General features: G+C 32.3%; 1 protein-coding gene across 4 annotated transcripts in view; it reads left to right on the top strand.

The window, feature by feature from the left end:
* LNPK (lunapark, ER junction formation factor) overlaps positions 1-18115 on the top strand; it is a 72909-nt gene extending 54794 nt beyond the window's left edge. For 2 of the 4 annotated variants that reach the window (XM_012471922.3, XM_064373338.1), the window contains exons 9-13: positions 2-214; positions 7601-7706; positions 8841-8911; positions 9708-9878; positions 17007-18115. In XM_012471922.3, coding sequence (XP_012327345.3) covers positions 2-214; positions 7601-7706; positions 8841-8911; positions 9708-9878; positions 17007-17266 — 821 coding nt within the window. In that variant the 3' untranslated portion in view covers positions 17267-18115. Of the gene's footprint in view, position 1; positions 215-6234; positions 6328-7600; positions 7707-8840; positions 8912-9707; positions 9879-11440; positions 11524-17006 lie in introns of all 4 variants that reach the window. The other 2 variants (XM_064373340.1, XM_064373339.1) reach the window with 2 other exon arrangements.
* Positions 18116-18590: the final 475 nt, after the last annotated feature.

The raw sequence follows: 18590 nt of genomic DNA, 5'->3' as shown, positions 1-18590 counted from the left end.
GAGATTCGTCAGCGAACTGCAGCTCAAAGAAACCTTTCTCCAACACCAGCAAGTCCTAACCAGGGCCCTCCTCCACAAGTTCCAGTATCTCCCGGACCACCAAAGGACAGTTCTGCCCCTGGTGGACCCCCAGAAAGGACTGTTACTCCAGCACTACCATCAAATGTGTTACCAAGACATCTTGGATCCCCTGCTACTTCAGTGCCTGGAATGGGTAAACAGAGCACTTAATGTTATTTACAGTTTATATTGTTTTCTCTGGTTACCAATAAAACGGGCCATTTTCATATGGTATGGAAATGGCATTTCATTTGAAAATAGCAGAGCAGTTATCTGATTAAGCAGGAGTTCCATATTCAATTAGCCATAACTCTTTACAGCTGGCACCTTGTGATACTGAAACCTATTTCTTGAGCTCATTTAACTGTTATGGCTTCTTTGTTTAAATGGCAATAAAACTTTGTAGTAGTATTCTGTAGTCAACAGTATAGCATATCTTTTTATATTCAACTTTAGAATGCCTCCAGATTTATATAAAATGGGGATAGAAGAAAACACTTTTGGAATGTATTCATGTTTTTTTGCTAAACTCCATACATATATTTTTAGACATGACAACATATTTCAGGAATAATACTCTTATATTGTGGTATACAATACTTTTGTTAATATGGGCATAGAACCTTAGTATTTTCTGATAGATACTTTATAAAGTTCTATTAAATGAATATATTCTCTTTATTTTATTTCATAGATTCTCTTTTCACTGTGGTGGATCTCTAAGGGAAGATCCCATTCTGAAGTGTAATAGACTGTAGTACCCTGCAGTTTCTTTTGGAGTGTGATTGGGACACGGAAGTCCATTGCTTTAGTGCAGATCACGTTGTTTTATGTAGATTTCCAAGTCATATTGTTGAATGTGACAGTAAATTTTTTTTAGATTATTTAATTCTAATGTAGATTACTTTTTTATTTCATGACTAATTACTGATACATAATTTATAAGGATTTTGAGGCTAGGCAGTACTGATATCAGGTAACCAGAGCATTTGTGTAGTAAAATCAATAAAAAATAGAAATGTTACTTAGTACAGTAGATGTTTTTCTTTTCTTTCAAAAATGCAGTGTAAGATTTTAGAAGACCAAAAAACTGTTCATTTACTAACAAATTAAGAATACTGACTATAAATGAAATGTATGCAAATCTTAAAACTTTTAAAATAGTTATGTAAAATAATACTTTTAAATTTGATATATAATGATAATACTTAAGGCAGCTATATATTTTATAAAATGAGAAAAGTTAAATTGATTGAAAATTACTGATCTTTCAGTTGTTATCTGGTGGATTTAAGATACCCATGATTTGTAAATAGAAATTCCTGGTTATTTAATGAAATAACTTTTTTAGGTGCGAATGTATAGATTATATACATTTTTATATCTAACTTATTTTAAGAAAAATGTTTACAATATATAGTAATAAAAACTGTATTGCACATGTAAGAATAGGGCTATAGAAGGAATAATAGCCTAGAGTTTATGATCGTGTAAATATAACATGTTTTACTAAAGTTTTTAATTAGTTTCTGTGTGACTATGTTTAAATTGTACATTGCCAAAGATGTGAATAAGTTAAATAATTTATTATAAAGAAGATTAATAATTAATTTTTTCTTTGTGCCATTTTTGTGGAAGAGAATCAATTTAACATGTATTACCACAGGGCTCCCATATGTTTGAAAATTAATAACCAGCAGGTACTTGATAATTTGCCAAGCTGTGTAAAAATGACCAGTATTCCTACAATGATTACTTTTGATGTTTGTATTAATTACCATTGTCTAGAACAGCATGAATATAAAGATGCATGTGCAAGAGCTTTAAGATATTTTTATGAAATCTGTTATTTCATGTATCCAGATTCTTTCGTGGATATGTTCACTTTAAATATGTAGAAGTAAAATACTCTAGCAAAAGTTAAGTTGGCTTAAATGCTTTCCAAATCTAATTTGGCTTGCTTATTCAAGTTGAAAATCTGATGATGAGGGATGACCATGTCTGGATTCAAGTTTATTTCTCAATGATAATAATTGAATGATGTTAGCACAAATAAAACAATAACTTAGCTTATGGAATTTTTTTTTTTTTTTTTTTTTTTTTTTTTGAGACAGAGTCTTGCTCTGCCGCCCAGACTGGAGTGCAGTGTCATGGATCTTGGCTGACTGCAACCTCTGCCTTCTGGGTTCAATCGATTCTCCTGCTTCAGCCTCCTCAGTAGCTGGGAGTACAGGCGCGTGCCACCATGCCTGGCTAATTTTTATAGAAATGGAGTTTCACCATGTTGGCCAGGCTGTTCTTGACTCCTGACCTCAGGTGATCCACCCACCTTGGCCTCCTATAGTGCTGGGGTTACAAGCATGATCCACTGCACCCTGCCACTGATGGAATCTTAAAAGTGTACTTGAGGGCCAGGTGCGGTGGCTCACACCTGTAATCCCAGCATTTTGGGAGGCCAAGACGGGGATCACCTGAGGTCAGGAGTTCAAGACCAGCCTAACACTGTGAAACCCCGTCTCTACTAAAAATACACAAATTAGCTGGGTGTGGTCGCAGGCACTTATATCCCAGCAGCTTGGGAGGCTGAGGGAGGAGAATCCCTGGAACCTGGGAGGCAGAGGTTGCAGTGAGCTGAGATTGCGCCACTGCACTCCAGCCTGGGCGACAGAGCAAGACCCCGTTCAAAAAAAGAAAGAAAGAAAGAAAAAAATGTACTTGATTTCTAATACTAAGAACTTGCTCTAGAACCTAACTTTTATTTACTAATAGCTATAATTTTGACATCAATTCCCCTTTTATAGATGGTAATAGCCTTTACATTTGTGATTACTTACAAATTGAAATTCTTTTTTATTCCTTTAAAATATTAGCATAATACAGTATTGCAATCCCTAAAGCCATCTTGAATACTTTAAAGATTTTATCACAGCCATTTTGAAACCCTTGTATCCGTATATTGCAAGGCTGCTTCCAACAGGGTTCCATTTTGTTTCAGAGTCTTCTATGAAGTCTCCATGTAAACCTCCATTCCTACTCACCTTATTAGGTTCATTCTGTTTTGTTTTACAAAGGCAAACATCACATTTTATTTTATTCTGTCCTTTTCTTCTCAGTGCCTTCTGTGTTGTCTCAATTCCGAGTATCTCCTGCAAATAGTTCTCTTTCAATTTTCAGAGGTTATATAGGGTTACAATTGATAACGTTTGAATGTGTAACTCTTTATTTTTATCATTATTTTTATCTAAAATAAAATTATTAACTAAATTTTATGTGTTATTCTTCCACTCCCCACTTGCCATTAATCTCTTCTGATATTGTCTAATTTATTACATGAACACAGTATATTTCTCTTAATTTATTTAGGTCATTAATTTCTTTCAGCAGTGTTTTGTAGTATTTGGTGTATAGATTTTGCACATTTTTTGGTTAAATTTACATCTAATTATTTCATATTTTTAATGCTATTATAAATGGTATTGTTTTATTAACTATTTCCAACTGATTATTGCTAGTATATGTAGAAATACAATTGATTTTTGTATATTGCTTTTGTATTCTATAACCTTGATAAATTAATTTATTGTCTCTATCTAGTATGATAACTTTTTGTAGATTAAATAGTATTTTCTACATAGACAGTTACATTGTCTGAATAAAGAAAATTCTACTTCTCCCTTTCCAATCTGGTTTCCTTTTATTTATTTTTCTTACCTCATTACATAAGCGAGAACCTTCAGTACAGTGTTAATAGGAATATTATGAGTGGGCATCCTTGCCTTTTCGTTGGTCTTAGGAAAAGAGCAATTATTCTTTCACATTTTAGCATGATGTTAGCTCTAGGGTTTTTTATTTTAATAAATCCTTCTTTTCAGCTTGAGGTGCCCATCTATTCTTACTTAGCTGAAGGTTTTTTTTTTTTTAATTAGTAATAGATTATGGATTTTTTCAAATGCTGTTTCTACATCTATTGAGATGTTTATATTGGGATTTGTTTGTTTCTTTGTTTTAATGCCTGTTCATATAGTGAATTAAATTGACTTTTAAATATTAAACTTCCTTTGCTTTCCTGGAATAAATCTCACTTTATTGTGATGAATTATTTTATATGCGTGTTACTGGATTCAGTTTGCTAATATTTTGTTACAAATATTGATATCAGTACTCATTAGGAATATTGGTCTGTGTTTTTTTTTATTTTCTCCTTGTCATATCTTTGTCTGGTTTTGGTATCAGAGTTATGTTGGTTTCATGTTATGAGTAAGTATTCACTATTCATTTTTCTGGACAGTTTGTGTAGAATTGGTATTATTTCTTCCTTAATTTAAATGTTTGGTAGATTTGATCAGTTGAAGCATCTGGGCCTTTTTTTGTTGTTGTTGTTGTTGTTTCTGAGAGAAAAAGGTGTTTTTGTTTTTTAACTAAAAATTCAGTTCCTTTAAGAAAACTACTAATATCACACATGAACATAGATGCAAAAATTCCTAACAGAATTTTAACAAATCAAATGACTATTTTTATCTTCTTGAGTGAACTTTGGTAGTTTGGTAGTCTTTCAAGGGGTTTGTCCATTTTATCCAACTTGTAGAATTTGTCAGCATTAAGTTGCACATAATATTCCCTAATTATCCTTTTAGTGTTTTTACAATCTGGAGTTATGCCATTTTTCTCATTTCTGATATTAGTAGTTTGTATCTTCTTTTTTTTTTTTTCCATATTAGTCTGGCTAGAGGTTAACAATTATATTGATATTTTCAAAGAGCCATCTTTTCTTTTGTATTTTCTATTGTATTGATTTCCTCTCTGATATTTATTATTTCTTCTGTACTTTGGGTTTCATTTGCTCTTTCTTTTTATTTTCATAATGAGGAAGCAGAAATTATGGATTTTAGTCCTATCTTCTTTTGTAATACAGGTGTTTAACATTACAAATTTTTCTCTCGGTACTTCTTTAGCTGCATGTTATAAATTTTGATTTTTTTTTTCCATTTTCATTCAATTTAAAATACTTTCTAATTTTTCTGTTTTCTTTGAGTCCTGGGTTATTCAAATGTATGTTATTTAGTCACCAAATATTTGGAGATTTTTCAGATGTTTATCTGCTGCTGATTTCTAATTTAATTCTATTGTTATAAAACGTATATTGTGTTATTTGAATCTTTAAAAGTGTATTGATACTTATTTTATGTGTAAGAAAGCCATGTATTGGTAAATGTTTTCTATTTACTTGAAAGAACATATATTCATGGGTGACTGTTTCCAGGATCCCCCAGTGGATACCAGAATCCGCAGATGCTCAATTCCCTTATATGAAATGGCATAGTATTTGCATATGATCTATGCATATCCTTCCATATACTTTAAGTTATCTCTAGATTACATATAATGCATAATACAGTGCAGTCAGTTATCTTTTAAGGTGATTTAAATAATAAAAAGTCTTATATATTTACCCACGTGATAACTGTTTTAGATTCTTTATTCCTTTGTGTAGATCTTACTTTCCATCTGCTATGACTTTACTTCTGCCTGAAGGACTTCTTTTTAACATTTCTTGTATTGCTCTTCTTCTAGTGATGAATTCTTTCAGTTTTTTATATCTGAAAATGTCTTCATTTAAAAAAGATGTTCACAATAGATATAGAATTTTTGACAGTTTTTTCTTTCAGAACTTTAAACATTGTTTCATCATTTTCTGGCTTGCATCTTTTCTGATGAGAAGTCTGCTGTTATTCTTAACTCTTTCTCCGTACATAATGTATTTTTTTTTCTGGTGGTTTTTAAGATTTTTCTCTTTATTATTGGTTTTAAGCAATTTGGTCATTCACTGTCTTGGAACAAAATTATGTTTCTTATGCTTGGGATTTGTTGATATTTTTGAATATGTGCATTTATAGCTTTCATCAAATTTAGAAAATATACATTATTTCTTTAAATATTTTTGTCTTTTTCTTCATTTCTCTCCTCTTCTTGATGGATTCCAATTACATATATTGGCTGCTTGTGGTTGTTCTGTGGTCTTGCTCTGTCACCCAGGCTGGAGTGCAGTGGTACGATCATAGCTCACTGCAGCCTTGACCTGGGTTCAAGCAGCCCTCCTACCTCTGCCTTCTGAGTAGCTGGGACTAAAGTGCATGCAACCACATCCAGCTAATTTTTGTATTTTTTTTTTTATAGAAATGGGGCTTCCTCCTATTGCCCAGACTGGTCTTGAATGCCTGAGCTCAAGCGATCTGTCTGCCTCAAACTCTCAAAGTGCTGGAATTACAGGCATGAGCCACTGTACCTGGCTGTCATTTTGTATGGTTTCTATTGCTATGTCTTAAAGTTCACCAGTTTTTTGTGTGTGCAGTTTCTAAACTGCTGTACACATAATCTGGATTTTTTTATACTAGACATTATAGTTTTATCTGTAGAAATTCAATTTGGTTTTAAGTTTTTTTCATGTCTACTTAGCATACTGAATCTTCTAGATTCTGAAACATATGAAATACAGTCATAAGAATTAGTCATCTACTAATTCAGTCATGTTCATAATTTCTGGGTCAGTTTTGATTGATTTTTCTTATTGGTGATATTTTCCTGCTTGTTGGCTTGTCTAGTAATTTTTAATCTGATGCCAGACATTGTGAATTTTACCTTATTGAATGCTAGATTTTAAAAATTCCTTTACAGTACTCTTCTGAATACCAAATGGCCTGTGTGTTAGGAGGTTTTTCTACTCTAATGGAAATGGGCAATATTCTTGGCCCTGTATGAACACTTTCTTTTCACCTTTTTGGGTAATTTTTTCCTTCATCCTCAGATAGTTTTCTCACATGCATGCACCAATCAGTACTCTGCTGAATTCTCTAGTAAACCCTCTGTAGATCTTTGTTGTTCTTTCTCTGTGCCTTCTCTCCTCCTTGGTACTTTTTCTTGTGAACTCAAGCTGCCTTGGCCTCCTCAGAATTCTGGCTTTGTCTCCTCAACTATGAGAGTCTGCTACCCTTCAGCTGGGTTTACTTTCCTTTCACTGCTGAGTAAAAACTCTCTATAGGCAATAAGCTGGGGCAGATGTAGGGTGTGTCTTGTTTTTAGTCTTCTCGGGGAACAATAACCTACATTGCTTGATATCCTGTGTCTTTAAAACTGTTACTTCATATGTTTTGCACAGTGTTTTAGTTGGGACGTTAAATCTGACTCCTGTTACTCTATTATGATCTGAAATGGAAGTCCCCTGATTTACGATTACATAGATTTTTAAGAGTTGGAGCATTTTAAAAAATCAGTTTGAACAGAATTAAGCATAATTGTATTTGCTAGTAGATTGTATAGTAGGAATCTAGTAGATTATGTAGATTAGCACATATTTAAATATATTTTTATAGTGCAATATTTTTAATGAAAATTTAAATGGTCTTCAGAGATTTGTAAGAATTAATATTTTGTTATTTTGTTAAAACCTTTTACAAGTGTTAACAAGCATAGATAGTTCTTGATAATAGAACTAAATTTTATGTGTATTTCATACATATAAATTTTATATGTATTTATTTAATAGGTCTTCATCCTCCAGGTCCACCTTTAGCAAGACCTATTCTCCCCCGAGAACGAGGCGCTTTGGATAGAATTGTTGAATATTTGGTTGGTGATGGTCCACAGAACAGGTAATATTTACTGAGGTGGTAGATAAATGGAAATGAAATCAGGATGTGTGTGTGTGCACATACTAGATGTTCTACAGTTTTGTGGCACCTATTTTCTGATTTTAGAGCATAGTGGAGTGTTTTATAGCCCTGCAAAAGAATACATATTTAATTGTTTGACAGTAGAAGTTTTGACAATATAGTCTGGATTAAATCCATTTGGAAAAAATATTAACTCTGCTGTAACTTTTAGAGAAAGTGGATTATTTCATTGAAACTTTTAAACTTAAAGAGCAAAAACATAGTGCAACCCTGATAGGTTCTAAGAAATGGAGCTTTATAGATATCAGTACTGGACTTGGTGATAGTAGTACTTTTAAGAACATTAAAAGCAATTTGTATGTATTTATTACTTAACAGTTCTGAAAATGCTTTTCCAGTTATTCTTACAATAATTCTAGGAACATCGTATATGTGCAGAGTAATTATCAAAGTAGATTTTTAAAAAATTCATAGGATAGTAGGTGTTTGATAGCCCTCCTAATTATATGTTATTCAAAATAGAATGACGTTTGATACAGGCAAGTATTTGTTGAGTATATCCACAGAGAACTGAGAAAGTGTATAAATAGAAAATGAGAAAGATGTTTAATGTAACTGGGAAAGGTATAGGAATCATGTATAGAAATTAATCTTTGGGTGGGACTAAACAAAATTAAATATGTTTATTTGCTGGAAGACTTCTCAGGTTTTAATAATATTCCTTGTGAATCTCTAAGAGGGTTCCAACTTTCCTTATCTGACCACAGATTTGGAGGCTTTCATCCTCAGGACTATACTTTGGGAAACACCAAAATTTAAGTGTTCAGTTATCAAATATGTTTCTGCTAACTTAGTAAAGACATATTCATTTAATTGCTGTTTAGTTTTTTTTAAATTTGATGTATAAATTATATTTTTAAGTATTTGAAATTTGGGCTTTGGTTAATTTTGGTTTTTGTTTAACAAATATTGTGTATGGTTTACTGTCATATAATTTGTTATGGCATATTTAGCTATGTTAAAATATAAATTAGCCATGATGGCTAAAATAGCCTCTCCCATAAGCTTTGTCTACATTTGTAACTGGTTTGTTCATTTTTCCTTATGGTGTAGGTATGCACTTATATGTCAGCAGTGTTTTTCTCATAATGGCATGGCTTTGAAGGAAGAATTTGAATATATTGGTAAGTCTTATTGGGCAATGAGATTTAAATATTTTGCTTTTAAATATTTTATTCTATGCTATTTTCTATGTGTTGTCATTTTATTTTTTATACTCTCTTTGTATACATTGGTTAGGCATATTATCCTTATTTTGGTACATAGAGCAAAACAGGGAAGACAATTTAGGTTTCTTCCTATATAATGAACAGCCTCTAGGCCAGTTGTTCTCAAACCCCACTGTTCATCACAATCACCTGAAGAGATTAAAATAATTATGATACCCAGGACCCATTTACAAAGAGTCTCCTTTGAGGGACTGACTATAGGGTCCAGGCATCAGTACATTTTTTAAAACTCTGCAGATGATTTTCATGTGTAGCCACGATTAAAAACTACTGTGGTAAATTTAAAATGCTTCTAAAATACTGCGTACTGTATTTTCTTGGGTAAATGTGCAAGGTTCTAGATTTTAAAATACCTAATGATTCTGGTGACTAGAAATGTAATCTCACTAATTCATTTAGATCATTATTTTGCTATCAACCTGCTGTGTAACTTATTACATAGTTAGCCTGCTCTGTCACCTGTTATGCCTTTTCTGCCTTTAATTTTAAAAATTACAATTTTAATTTTAATAATTAGGAAATATGCTGTAAATTAGTTCTGTTTAGAACATCTACCATATTATTAAAATAACAAATACAGTAACTTTTAAAGAGTTCTTTTGAATATCTGCAAAAGTAATCTTGTGAGTTAACTAGTCCTTGAACTTTGTTTGGTTTGTGGTTTTGCTTATTTTTAAAATATTCTCTACAGCTTTTCGATGTGCCTACTGTTTTTTCTTGAACCCTGCAAGAAAAACCAGACCTCAAGCTCCAAGACTTCCCGAGTTTAGTTTTGAGAAGAGGCAGGTGGTGGAAGGTTCACGTTCAGTTGGCCCCTTGCCATCAGGAAGTGAGCTTTCATCAGACAACCAGTTTAACGAAGGTATGGATATGTTAAACAGTTTTGTCCCTTAATAACATGTTGTTATGTAACAGTAATAAAAGCATAAGCTTTTAGGTAAGGATGGATTAATTTATCAGATTTTGCAGCATGCATATATTGGCTATTGCTCTGTTACTGTAGCCTCCTGTGTGATTGGTGTGATGTGTTTCACTTTTAACATGCAGATTGTATTGTGATAAGCAACATCTAGCATCAGCTAGTTAAACATTGTTTATGGAGTGACCTTTTCTAAAACCATTGGGAGATTTGATTAGTAATATTTTCATAGGATAATTTTTTTCAATTTATCTGAATGAAACAGATTATTGGAATTATGAAACAACTACTCAAAGGATAAAATACAAGATTAGTGATTAACATTGATAAAATAGGTTTGTATCTACCACATAAATTGGTAGATATTACTAGAAAGCAGGAAACTTTGGAATTATAATGTTATCCTTGCATTTTTTTGGATGACTGTATCAGTAGGACTGATATTTCATTGAAACAGACAATTTATAAATGTTCACAAGATTACATTGCCTTTGATGTAAAAATCAACTTTATTTTAGAGAAACAGAATTTATCAGAATTTATTGGGTTTTAGAATTCATCTTACAATTCTGTTTTAGGAATTCTTGAGGAAGTTTCATGAAAAAATGGAAAAGATTAGGTGGGAGATTTGACTATTGCCAGCTCTTTCTTACTACAGCATTAATATTTGGTTAGGAGCTCTTTGTTAATCAGCTGTGAATTATAAAGATTGCCAAAATTATGAGCTAGGCCATAATATTTTGGTGCTATGTGTGATATAGAAAAAAAATGCATATTAGAAGTTTAGTTCCCATGATTTATTTATCAGTCAGGATTAATTCTTTTTAATTTCTAGTAATTATAATTTATATATACTTGATATCTTCTTCATAAAAACATTGAGTACTGTAAAAGTTGCTTTAACTGAGAACATCATATGAAGCAGTGAATTTTCAGATATCAGAAATTTAGTATGGGATTTGAGTATCTATATATATTTTTTAACTTTGAAGAGTGAACCTAAAATGCGTGTGTTGAATTGGGCTTGGCTTTTGGCTTACTAACAAATATTGAAATGAATTTGAATACAGATAGCTATGAGAGAGGCCTGTATACTTTCAACACTGAATCAATGCATTCATCTTCTCCAAGTCTGCAGCATCAACTCCAAACAGAATGACAATTTTTTTCTTTTGCTTAAGTCGTGCTCTGAGCTGCATGCTGTCACATGCAAACCACCTGCCTTACCATTGCAGCCTCTTGGAACTGAAAATTAAAGGATTTCATACTGAAGATGCCTAGAGGAAAAATTGAAGCCTTTTCCAACACTAGTCTTGCTCAGAGAAGCTAAAGTGAATATTTGAAAGATAATGGTTGGGACAAAAAAAAATAGACAAGACAAGAAAAAACAGCCAACAGAGTGAAAATCTTGATAATGAGTCCCATGCTTTATATCTTCTGCTAAGGTCAAGATGGACAGTTAGCAAACAACACCCAGCTATACCTTTCCTTCTCATCTAATCTAGGAGGAGCAATACCCCAGATGTCTCATTTTCTGTCTGAAATCTCTGGAAAGAAGTCTTACTGGCTCAAACTCAACCCAAATAAGGTAATGTTATTAGGTGAAGACAAAACTTGAGGCAGAGTTTGATAACTCCATAATGCTAAAAACTGAAGCAACAATTCCATTTGGTTAAGATAGTTTCTAGAATAATAACTTTCATACTTCTCTTTGGATTCATCAAAGTGGCCAGGAGCATCTTTTTCTTCTTTGACTTTCCTGAAGATTGAAACTTTTCTGAAGACTTCTAACTCAACACTGTGACACACAGTTATCAATTCCAAGCTGGCTTCCTTTTGTAAACAACTAGAAGTATTTCTTATGAACAGATGAAGCTGCATTTGTTTTGAACACTGGTGGTTTATGATTATATTGAACTATTAATTAAAACCATATCATCTCAATCATCTACTCTTTGCTAACAGCCAGTGTTTTAGATTTCTGATTTCTAAATGATATAGATACTTGAGGTCTGAAAAAAAACTTCTCTGCTTTAATTCTTGTATTGAAGTGGCTCCTTGATAGGAATAGAAATTGTAGAGATTAAGTTATTGAAGTTACAGATAGAACCAAAAGATAACTTTCTTCCTTCTGAACTTTTCCTTAAACAGATACCAGTAACCATTTTTGTGAACAACCAAGAATTAATAGAAGAAATACATATTTTTCAATCTGTGATATAAGGATTTTGAAATTAAGTTTTGCCTGGATTCTGATATTAGAAGATTTTGCATTTAGGATGAGGCACAAAGCTGTTAAAATTTCTGAACCGCTCTTTAGAAAAACTTACAGAATCTTGGAAAGTTTTCATCAAAGGAGGAGACCTAGAAGAAATTTCTCCCATTAATTTCTCACCTGAATACCTAGAATATTTTTTTTTTCTGGAATTTTACACCCAGATGCCTTGGTAATAGATTATTAAAGAAATATAAGAAATTGGGGATATAGATTGTCTTTTTGAGGACATACTAAATATGATATGCCAAGAAATCAACTGCTTTTAGGTTCCTCAGTTTCTTTTATGGTTAAATAAATAGCACCATAATACTTGAATCTCTGCTAAGTCACATTAAAGTGGTTTATCAGTTTTACCTTTTTTAGAAAATGTGCTTTCTAAATACTGATATATAGCATCCTTTTTATGATATGTGATAATCATTAGAGTTCTAGGTTTCTACATTGTTAGTATTCTAGTGCAGTGATATTTTGACTACCATGTTTAAAAAATATTAATGTTGATACTGTGTTTTTGTTGCTCCGTTGTGTTTGTCTAGGTTTCATGCAATAATTTCAGTAGAATACAGTTTTTGTCCATTTAGAAATAACTTCCTAATAATAAAGCTCATGGTATCTAATCAATACTATCAAAAATAGCAAGTAAAATTTATATAAGGTGAAATTTAACTTGATAATGTGATTTTAGTCCTTCCCTTTCTTTTATACAAAATACTGTTACCATTAGATTGTGCTGACCAAGGGAAAATTTTGTGTTTAGTATTTTTGTTATGGTGCACCAGAAAATTAAACTATTTGGTAATGTAAATTTTGTTGAATTCCATGTATTTACCAGATCCATTAAATAATGTTCTTATACCTTTGTTTATATTTACTTATGTGCCACTTTCTTAAGATTTAAACTTGCTTATAGTATGTTTTTGAATGTTTGTTTTAGACATAGAGATCATTTGGTCTTCTGACTCCCTTTTCTAAAACACCTTCACTTAGTAGTATAGTTTTAGATCATTGCTTAATAATTAAACTCTTGGCCAGGTGTAGTGGCTCACCCTTCTGATCCCAGCCCTTTGGGAGGATCACTAGGTCAGGAATTTGAGACAAGCCTGGCCAATATGGTGAAACCTTGTCTCTACTAAGAAATACAAAAATGAGCCTGGCGTGGTGGTGCACAGCTGTAGTCCCAGCTACATGGGAGGCTGAGGCAGGAGAATTGCTTGAACCTGGGAGGTGGAGGATGCAGTGAGCGGAGATTGTACTACTGCACTCCAGCCTGGGCAACAGAGTGAGACTCTGTCTCATAAACAAAATAAAACAAGACAAAAAAATTCCTGTCTAATTTTGATTTGTTCAGAAATGGTAAATAATTAATGATATTCTATGTGTTGAATACTAGCTATTTTCTTATGAGTGGTTATAATTTAATTGAATTGTATGTATTGAGTCATTGGGTAAGTTTGTAGCCTACATATATACTGGGCACTGATGTGTTAGCAAGGCAAAATTTTTATGTGTTAGGAAGGCAAAAATATATGAAGTTGTTTTGCTAGACTATTATTTAATTTTCTTAAAAAATTGTTCTTTCAGGAACTAGAGTAAAAACCTAAACATGATATTCTTACATGTTTTTGCATGTGTGTAGTTTATAGGTGAGGCAGTGATATTCCTTATATAATTATGCTGTTTTATGAGTTTCAGTTTTCTAACTGAGTTGAGACTTTGCCCAAACAACTGGAAGCCAATTGTTACTATTAGGTAAAAAAAAAAAAAAAAAAAAAAAAAAAAAAGAACTCTCTTAAGAATATTGAGGTTGGGGTGGGCTGATGGCAGGAGTGGGGAAAGAAAGAAATTGCATGGATTATTTTTTGTTTTATCACATTGTGGTATATTGTTTTCTTGGCATTATAGGTGCCAGAGTGAATTTTAAAATTTTTCTTACAGATGGAATTAGGTTATTCAGGTAAGTGTTTCATATCTTAGTCTTGCACTGGGCCATACAGTGAAGAGTAGGGTTCTTTAATTAGTGTGAACACAAAGCCTGGTTTCTCTTATAGTATTTTATGCCCAAATATTAACATCTTCTGAAATATATTTATTCCACCAAGCTGTTTTAAACTATAATTTCATGGAAGAAATTTGCTCTTTTTGTTAGAATAGGCAAATAATGTGCTTCCATAGAAATGAAAAAAGCACGTTTGTTACACAATCTTCTTATAAAGCTTTGTGGTTATTAAATTGATATGTAAGTCTCTGTTAATCTTTTACACTTAATTATTTAGATCTTGTTTGATGACTTCTTACAAAATGGCATTGGCATCCAAACATCAATTAACTATCTTATTTAGACTAGCTGATGTCTATATTGTAGGTGTCATGTCACATACCAATGTTTTGTAGTGTTACTACTATTAAAAAATTGCTTTTCTGCAAATTAACCCAGGAGAAGAAAAGTAATGATTAATAGGCTCTTGATTATTTTCAATCTCCACCCATCATTTCCTCAGTTTTGTAATCTTTCACATATTCTCTGAAATACAATAGTGACTGGAAAACATTGTGTATCGTGTTGTTTTCTGATTATGATAGCACATCATATTTCTTTGAATTCTTGTGTTGCAGACATTTAAAAATTTCAGTATTGTAGTTCTCTTCCTTGTATTAACCACTTCTTTATGGCCCCAGAATTTGTATATTAAATTAGCTTTGACTAGTAAAGTTTATTTTTGAAAATAGTAACATCACAAAACTTTAATATGACAAGCCTTGAATTTTGATACCTCCCCTGTTTCAATACAGTGTTGAGGCAATCTGTCAGACAGAATATGACAAACTATGTGGGCCTGTTTTCACTTAAACATGTTTATTGGTGAGTTACATCCTGGATTCTGAGCTTCTTATTTTTTCATTTCTTGTGGCTTTATTGTTTTGTTTCAGAAGGCTTACTAAACTATAAGAAATTGTGAAGTTCTTGCCAAGTAAATATTGCTGTATGGCCAGAGAGTTGTGGAAAACCATGACTCTTAAAATTCTATCTTGGATAAATTCTATGAGGGTAGAATTACAAATGATTGGTGACTCCTGAAGTTTTCCATGAATAACTTGTTTGCTCTTGTAGCAGAAATGATTTGTACATGCCTGTAGTTTCATTTGCCCTTTCTGCTTTTCCTTTCTGCTCTGGAACATTGAAATAACAAATTCGAGTGACTTACTGCTTTTCTAACTTGGATTTTTGTAAGATTCCAAGGGTGTAGCAATGCCACTTTAAGTTCCATATTAAGATACAAATAGGATTTTAAAAAATGAAATTTGGTACAAGTAATTTATGGACATTTTTTACTACTTTTTGTGATCATAGGAATGTTTCATACAGCAAAACATCATTAAGTTTTACTATAATTTAATAACTAAAACGTTTCTAACTGGAATTTGGGCCTTTATTCTACATATAAAAAGGAGGAAGGTGGTTATAATTAATTATATAAGCCAGAGTCCAAGATATCTCTTTGAAGAAATAATTCCTTTTAAATATTTTAAAAGTATTGTCATAGAGTATGTGAGATATAGATAATTTGTATTTATTAAAACTGGTATGGTAAAACCTTGGATTTCTAAGACTTCCATATTAACACGGGTGCATATAACACATAATTTATTTGCAAAACAATTTTATTTATTTAGCAGAACTGGCCTGTATTATATAAGAAACTTAATTAGAACTTTTTACTAAGACTGGCCTTCCCTCCAGATTTTTTGAATCAGTAACATTTGTAGTATATCATAAGCAATCATCTGTGAGAGTAGAAAAATCTGTTTTTTTCTTAACTGATGTGGTTTAGCCATATTTCTCCTAACAAAAATATTAATTGCTATTTTTTACAAAAATAAATACCTTAAAGCTAGATTTTTATCTGTAATGTAGAAATACGTGTCCCAAAGGTTGTCTGCTCCAGTTATTCCCTCCCCTATCCTGTTCTTTAAAGAATTAAAGGCAGTTTATTTAATACAATTGTTATATTATTAAGGGATTTGAATTCAATAATACTTAAAAAGAGTTAGAGGTTAAAAGGAGTAAAGTTTCATGTAGGGACTAGTACCCTTACTTAGCTTCTGCTATGGAGGTGGGGTTAAAAGACCCTTCTCTTTCTCTCCCTAGCATGCTAGGTATGTAGCACATTCTGACCCAGAGGTTAAATACCGAGGACTTGTTTTTTGCAGAGGGATGAGGAGAGACTTGTCATGCCGTTGGAAAAGAGAGACCCTGACTTCCTGGTTTTGGATAATAGAGATGTACATCAGTGTAGGAAAGCACTATCCACCCACACCCACACACAAAAAAGTACACATTTACACATTGCTCACAGGGTTGCCTGGACACAAGGGAAACAGTTTCTTCAGGAAACAATCTGGACATTAATACATTTGCATTGTTTGCTGGACTATGGTATTATAGCACATAATTCTTTTGGGACTATGATTTTTGGGCATTCAACTTTCAGATGTGTCTTTAGGAACTTATTTTGTATAAAAATATGGGACATTAGAAAAAGTATATTTATGGGTTTATCTAAGTTATTTTTTTTCTTCAATCATACTAACTGTAAAGGGAGTTAGGTACTTATTTTAAAAGATTTTAAAGATAGTGTTAGACAATTGTATGGTTTCTCTCTCTCTCTCTCTGTGTGTGTGTGTGTGTGTGTGTGTGTGTGTGTGTGTGTGTGTTCATCTTTATCTTTGGCTTGCCTTATTTAGCAGTTTTAACATTCGGGTATTCCTAAAGTCTTGAATCTTTATCTTTTCAGAATCTTTAGAACAAGATGTTCTTGGTAATAGTACAGAGCAGACAGATGACAAAATACCAGCTACAGAACAGACAAACCAAGTGATTGAAAAAGCATCTGACTCAGAGGAACCAGAGGAGAAAGAAGAGACTGAGAATGAGGAAGCCTCAGTGATTGAAGAGAAAGAAGAGACTGAGAATGAAGACGCCAACTCCACAGTTCCCAGAGTTGATTCTATTCCTGATCCTGAACTAAGTGGAGAATCTTTGATGGCAGAGTAGTAAATGCTTCCACGTGCCTTCAGCTGGATATTTATAATCTTGTTGATATCAGTTATTGCTTTTTCGATGGTACTTTCTTTTCTTGCCCCTCTAAGGGTATGCTTGTGTATCATTTGAATTCAGATTGCCTAGCTATTTGAACATCACAGTTATATATACTGGGTATTAAAATTAAAAGCAAGTGATATCAGTGAAGTAAGATCCTTTTGAATGTACAAAGACCCACACTGTTGAGACAGCTTTTAGATATTTTTTGTCCATTCTAAAAGTAAAGAAACATGATTGCATTTTGTTTTCTGTATGTATAACCTGTAAATATCCATCTTGGCATAGGAAGAACTTTGGTTAAAAGTAAGTTCTCTAATTGTGTTGTTTTAAGGAATGAAACTCAATTAAGATTTTGACTACTTCATTATTAAAAATTGATAGAAGTTTAGCTCCTGAGATATTTACAACTGGGGGAAATGTCTACTTAAGTGTTTACATTGAGTGGTATGAAAGTTGTAGTTATTACTACATAGTCACTGGTACGAATTCTCAATAAGAATGCAATGGAACAGTTAAGTAAAACTGTAACTACATAGGCACTGGTTCGAATTCTTAATGAGAATGCAATGAAATAGTCAAGTGCAGTGTTTCTTTTTGATGTCTTTTAACTGGGCCAAAGGCACATGATGTATGTAATTAGTTTATATGTACACATTAGCATATAGGAAATATTTCTGCACTTGACTGTACTTGAATTCTGAGCATTATTTATACATGTAAAATGATGATATATATAAGTGAATTTTGTGCTCTTGTTTGTATTTTATTAAGGAAAATAAAAATAATCTGGCATCAGTTTCATTTTGTTAAATATCTAGTCTTCTTCAAACAGTATCTTGGTGGATGACTTGGCTACCTGAAAAATCTTAGGAAGAAGAGCTCACAATACAATACATCTGTAGATTCTGCTTAGAGCAAATTATGATACTTTTATTCAGACTTGTTTCCTTTCTAGTTAAGAGAAATAGTGACATTTAGAGGTTCTAATCAGAAGTTAGGTTTTTCTGATTCAGGAACATCTTAGGTCAGCCATTTGTAATTTTTAACTTTGAGAAACAAGTTTAGTGAGAATAGGTAGTGAGTTGCTGGTAGTTAATTGAATTTAATATTTGTATTAAGGATTAACTGGAAAAAAATTTGACTCAGTGGTAATTCTTGAACCTTAAATACACTGTTATGGCCTCCTTTTATCTCTCTTCTCCAATATTTTAAAAAATAGAAATCAAGTTACTATACTGAAGGGAAAAATGTACCTGTATAAGAATGGTGTGTCTGG

This window comes from Aotus nancymaae, unplaced genomic scaffold, assembly GCF_030222135.1.
Source record: "Aotus nancymaae isolate 86718 unplaced genomic scaffold, 86718_ANA_hifiasm-v0.15.2.pri h1tg000008l, whole genome shotgun sequence".
Taxonomy (NCBI): Eukaryota; Metazoa; Chordata; class Mammalia; order Primates; family Aotidae; genus Aotus; species Aotus nancymaae.
The sequence above is the reverse complement of the archived record's forward strand: the minus strand, read 5'-3'. Positions and strand labels throughout refer to the sequence as shown.